The following is a 6,000-nucleotide window of genomic DNA, read 5'->3' as shown; positions in this document are numbered from 1 at the left end:
GCTCGTTAAATATTATGATCAACACAAGTTTTGATTCCCAAATGGAAAGAAGCTTCTGCCTCCCGAACGAGGTAATTTCCAGCAACTCAGCACTTAGGACATACTTCAGGGATTTCGTATGTATTTTGGGGTTTTTATTTTCTAACTTTAATTAAAGTTTTTAGATTACGATAAATTTGATGGAAAATCACAGATGGCACCAGCTGGCATTTCATGGGAACGGCTGTGCTTTGCCTCTGGGCTATCACTGCTCCCCAGGTTTCACTGAAACCTTTGCTCCCGATTGCGCTGGTAGTTCACATTTTGTTTTTACAGTTGATTTAATAAAAGGAGACGGGCAAGTTTTGTTTGCCCAACAAAGCGATCTTGGAGGCTTTGCAGAGATTGCGCTGTCAAATGTGTTACCCAGGGTAATTTCTAGACAGGGTGCAGCTTTTTCTCCCCTTCTTTGCTCCTTCCCAAACTTCCCCTGGAGCCACCTGCAATTTATTTGGATTCACCAAGGACATCAGAGCTGGAAAAAGAGAGATATCTGCGATGCTGGCTGTCCTCCCACCAAATCAGTGCTGCTCCCTACCAGGCTCCGGGGGGGGGGCTGAGGGAAAAGATGCCAAGAGGGGGGTGGTAGTTTCACCCCCCAAGGGACGAGGAGCGGAGGGTGAGATGCCACCAGCCATCACTTTAAAAGAAAGCTGAGGGTGTCTTGTGAACAGCACAGCCCGAAACCGCGGGAGGAGGGATCCCCGCTTATGGAGTAAACCACTGTGGCAGAGAATAAGCCCCGCTGAGGACGTTTTCTGCCTGCTTAGTTAATATGCAAAATACCTTGAATGATAACAAATAGCAAGAGTGATTAATTAGGAATACTTTGCCTTTGCATCATCCTTCTCGGGCTCCAAAAGTGCCTTATAAGCACGAATTGAAGCACAGGTTGCTCCCACAGGATGGGGGGAGGCAGCGTGGCTACGGGCTGACAAGCTGGGACAATTTTTGGCTGTTTCTGCTGAATAAACAATTCCTGACATCGGTGTAGGATGGAGAGGTACGCGAGCAGTGCCTGCCGTGCTGGTGGTGGGAACCCAAACCCACCTCCACGCAGGGGAAGATGGAGAAAAACCCCTCCCTGATGCGTTCCTTGAATGCATTTCCAGTGGGCTCATGTGGGTAATGCTGCTCGTCCCAGGCACAGGCGTGTCCTGGCAAAGGATACCCCGTTAAAACCATTCCTTGCACCCCAATATATGGGTGATCCCCAATGGCTCAGCGGCTGGTTGGGATGGCAGAGCCTTAAATCACCGAGGGGCACCCGCTTGGGGCTTTGTTACTCTTCTTCCGTGGGAAAGGAAGAAGAATATTAGAATAAAAGGGAAAAAAAAAACCCAAACCCTCAAACCCAACAACAAACCTGGTGGGTTTCAGAGCCTCAAGTGAAGGAAGCGAGGCGGCTCCCTCCCGCTGCCGGGAGGACACTACCCGGGGCTGGGGGCAGGAGCCGGGGTGGGCTCCTGGGGACCCCCGGGCAAGCGGCCGAACCGGCGAGGGGAAGGAAAAAATATGTATAAAAAGGGGCTTTTTTAAAAAAAAAAAAAAATAATAAAAGCCGACGCAGGCAGTGAGGCAAAGCGCTGCTGCCCCCGCCCGAGCCCGGCGGGCTGAGGGGCCGTGAGGGCGCCCGGCGGCCGTGAGGCGCGGAGCGCGCGAACCGAGCCCGAGCCGAGCGCAGCCGAGCCGAACCGAGCCCGAACCGAGCACAGCCGAGCCCGAGCCGAGCCCAACCGCGCCTAACCGAGCCCGAGCCGAGCCGCCCCATACCTGAGAGGAGCGCGGCGGAGGCGGAGCGGCGCTGCCTTCTCCTCCTCCTCCTCCTGCCGCTCCCCCGCCGCGCCGCTCCCTTCCCTTCCCTTCCCTTCCCTTCTTCCCCGCGCCCCGGCCGGCGGCGGCGGGTGTAAAGGTCGGTCGGTCGGTCTGTCGGTCGGTCTGGCGGCGCTGCTCGCTGCCTGCCGGCCCCATGCCCCGCGCCTAGTGCCGCCCGCCCCGGCCATGTCCGCCGCGCAGCTCTACACCAAGGTGAGCGGGGCGGGGGCGCGGGTGCGGGTGCGTGTGTGTGTGTGGCGGGGTGTGTGTGTTCCTTGTATTTTAGCGGGGTTGTTTCCCAGTGGTGGAGGGGACCCGCAACTTTCCCCGTACCCCCCGGGACAGCGCCCGCAGGTGCCCGGGGAGCGGAGGGGACACCCCCCCCCCCCGCCCCGCGGGTACCCGGAGCCGGGATGGGTTCCCCCCCCGGGGGTGAGCGGCTGTTCCCCGGATTTCAGCCGCCCGGGTGAACGACGTGGCTGGTTTTGTGCAGGGAAGGGTGAACTTTGCCCGTGGGTCGAGGTTGTGGCAGCGTTGGCCTCGTCCTTCGTGGGGTCTGTCACCAGGGCGGGTGAACACGCAGATAAAACACGCTCAGCTTCCCAAAATCCTCATAGAATAATTTTTTTTTCCTCATATTCCTAAAACATCAGGGTGGAGGGAGAGTCCTTACAACTGCTGTAACTAACCGAAATGCTCCTAAGGTGCCCAGTTGCCAGACTCCTTTTTGTTCTGCAACTCCCGAATGTAATCCCTCGGCAGGGGTACGACCAAACGCACCCGCTTCCTCATGGCAGGCGGGGAATGTAACATGGCTGATGGCCTCGCAGGGTGCTACGCACCGCCTGGCCGGTGCTCGGTGTGCCGGCGGGGTGGCAGCCATCTGCCCTCCCCATCGCTTCCCAGAGAGAAACTCAGATTTGCTCCTAAAAAGTGGTGGTTGTGACAATGGGAAGCTCAGGTGCTGATTTTTAAGCAGAGCCTGGGATCTAGACAAGATATCACTCTTTTTTCTTTCTTTTTTTTTTTTTTTAATTATTCTGTGGCTGTGGGATACTCGGGCAGGGTGAAGAGTATTCCTGCTCCTTGGCCAAAGCGGGCTGGGGATGCACCCTGCACAGTTCGGGGCTTTCTGCCCCCTTCTCAGCGACAGGTTTGTGTCCGGAGAGATCTTTGCTGATTGACTTGGCCTGATGAAAGAGCTCCTCGCATGCAGCGGGAGATCCTCCCGATACGGAGTGGTAACTGATACGGAGAGAGCCCTTCCCCTGTGCTCCGCATCTTCCCGAGGCTACCCGGGAGGGCTGCGGGCAGCCAGGATCCAGGGAATGTGCTTAGTAAAAACCATCAATAACGCTAGGCAGGGGCTCATCGAGAAAAGTGCTTGGCTTCAGAATGCTTTTTGCTGAAAGACTATAAAGTGCCAGCATCATCTAATGTAATAATGAGAATTTTAGTGTTTTAAATTCTTCCTGTGACCACGGTCAGCGCGGAGATGCTGCCAGATTGGTACCGACCCTCTCAAGGAACCGCTTTTTGTCTCCGTGCCAGTCTCCCAGGCTTAACTTTGCTGCAGATTTCTGCTTCTATAACTTATTTTGCAGACAGCTTTTATGTAATATTGGGGGTTGGCCACTTAATTTTCTGGCTGTCGATATCAAACGGATGCAGGATGAAGTGTGAATCTGGCGGCTCCTCCTTTGAACCTGTGGGAATTTAAGAAGCCCCGCTGCATTGAGCGGGGCTGTCCGTGAGCATTGAGCGGGGCTGTCCGTGAGCGGGCTGACCTCCATCCTTCCCGGGAGTGCTTCAGAAGCAAAGTCTCAGGTTTGGAAAACCTTTTTCCCTTGGAAAATCTGAAGGGGAACACAAGGAAAGCCGTGACTAAGCTGCTCCAACGTGCTGACCGCAGTATCTCATCAGATGAGTGCATGGATGCGATGGCAAGCATCCCTGGGGAGGAGGGAGGCTGGCTGCAAGCGCCGTGTTACCCCTGTCTATGGGCTGGTTATAACAACCAGGTTAATTGATTCTTAACTTGATGATCAGGTAATTAATTTGTGTTGTGGTTTTGTGCTAACTTGGTGAGGTTTATATTCCTGTTCATCTGTTGAATGGGTATAAGATGCTTGCTGGGGCATCACTTGTGATGCTGTTGCTGTATAGGGACTTTTCGATGAGGCAGTTGGGAAGTGATGGGGATTTGGTGACAATCTGTGCGTGTCATTAGTTCTTAATTTATTTTTAATAACAACAGAGATTCTCGATGAGAGCTGGTGTTTCAGCGCTGGCCCTTCTGCTGGTGTCCCTCTGTCTTGCGGGGCCATTTTAGGGACGCAGTTGGTGTGGTAGGTGGTGGGGCCACGGATGGTGCCTTCAACCCATGTGGGTCATCTGTGGGGCTGAGCACCGGCATCGCGGTGAAATTTAGGACTGTCCTGCTGGTTCATCTTCTGCATGGGGCCTCTGTGCCAGCTCTGGGCTTTGAAGCAGCAGGAAAATGTTTCCTGTGACTTTGAGTATATAAGAAAAAGAGCAAAGGTGGCTTTAAAAAAACACAACAAACCCAACAGCCTTAAGATGCTGAGCCTGATGGTGGTCCCCAAGTTGAAGCAGATGTGTTGCTCTCTAGCCTGCTCTTGGAAAGCATCAAGGAAGGTCCCGGCTCTCGCTTGCACATCACCTCTGTGCGGATGCGGGTGTTCGGCCCCGTGGCCTGTAGCTCCTCAGGGCACTTATAGCTCATATACAGTAGAGACCTCCGAGAGCGTGGTGGGGAGAAGACAACCTGCTGCAGAGGGCTGCCCTGCCCCGAGCAGTCGGGCATTGATGCACCCTCTGTGCATGGCTGCCAGAAGATGCTCTTACAGAGTAACTGGGCATGGGGGTGAACAGAGGAAAGGAGAGGGGAAGAGCGGGAGAGCTTCAGTGGGGGGGGTTACGGTTCAGGAGATGACTTTCCAAGGGCAGAGGTGGGGCCTCCTGGATCACCTTGTCAGCAGGATGGGGATGAGGCTTTTTGAGGGAAGATGCAGAGGGAGGGAAGGTGGACGATCCGGCTCGCTGGAATCAATACAGCTGTCTTGCTAAAAGCCTATCGATCTGATTTGCAGTGTTGCATTAGCACAGCCACAACGGTACCTCCCTCGGAGTTGTTCCTCCTCCTGCTTGAACCAGGATGAGAGAAACTGCTGGGGAGCCGCTTCAGAGCGGCCGAGTGGGACTTCTCAGGTCCTCCCATCTCTCCTTCCTGCTGGGCTGCAGTGGGGGCTGCTATGTGTTGTGTAGAGAGCCCTTAACTTCCACTTGATGCTTGCAGATGATCTCCTGGGACCTTGTGGGACATGTAGTAGTTTCTTGGTGCTTAAGTTCATGCTTGTTAAGCCATGCTGATGAATTTGCTGTGTTAGACTCAGCGCTGCCCTGAGGAGCACTTAAGCTGGAGAGGAACCCATCCTGGAAGCACCAGCAGCTGGGAGTTGCTGGTGGAGGCCGTCTCCGTGTGATGTCTCACCTGTGCCCCTTTAAGAGCAGGGATGACTGGTGTTTAATAGCCCCCATCAAACCAGATAATTAACAGCTATGCCTAATTATGAGCATGAGAGTAGTTCTAGAACTGCATCAACCTTCAAGCACGTAGGACTCCGCTTGGGTAAATAGTTATGAGAAGACGATTATAATACTCTTCTCACTCCCGATGCAGTACCAGGGGACTATGGGATTATCTGGCTGTGGATTTTATTTTGTTGCAGAAGCAAACAGGAATTTAGTGCGACTTGTGTCCCAGCAGAAGAGGAGCTGTATGGTTAAAGGGTGCAGACCTGGTCCTGGAGCCACTGGCACCAGTGCATGCAAGAGGAGTAGGAGAGGTAGTGGCATCGAGGACTCCCGCTTGCAAAAACCTGTTCAAGATGGAGAACTGGTGGAGCTTTGCCTAACCTGTGTATCGCCCAGTTTCCCCTGTGCAAATGTCTTTCTAAGGCTGCCTGAGGCCGGTACTGCTCGTGCTGTGTCCCTGGGGTTCCTGCTGGAGCGTGGCAGTGGTGGGACGTGCCCAGCCAAACTGGTTGCAGCTGGGCAGGGGAGTTTCTCAAACCCTATTTAGCTGCAGCAGGAGGCAAAGGCAGCTCCCTGCATGCAATGCTC

At 54.3% G+C, this 6,000-nt stretch overlaps 1 protein-coding gene across 2 annotated transcripts in view; it reads left to right on the top strand.

Annotated features, from left to right (window-relative positions):
* The first annotated feature begins 2,002 nt into the window (after nucleotides 1-2,002).
* MYO5B (myosin VB) overlaps nucleotides 2,003-6,000 on the top strand; it is a 155,972-nt gene continuing 151,974 nt past the window's right edge. For both annotated transcript variants that reach the window (XM_050912846.1, XM_050912847.1), the window contains exon 1: nucleotides 2,003-2,067. In XM_050912846.1, the coding sequence (XP_050768803.1) occupies nucleotides 2,041-2,067 (27 nt within the window). In that variant the 5' untranslated portion in view covers nucleotides 2,003-2,040. The remainder of the gene's footprint in view (nucleotides 2,068-6,000) is intronic.

The sequence above is a fragment of the Gymnogyps californianus genome, chromosome Z (genome assembly GCF_018139145.2).
Source record: "Gymnogyps californianus isolate 813 chromosome Z, ASM1813914v2, whole genome shotgun sequence".
Classification (NCBI taxonomy): domain Eukaryota; kingdom Metazoa; phylum Chordata; class Aves; order Accipitriformes; family Cathartidae; genus Gymnogyps; species Gymnogyps californianus.
The sequence above is the reverse complement of the archived record's forward strand: the minus strand, read 5'-3'. Positions and strand labels throughout refer to the sequence as shown.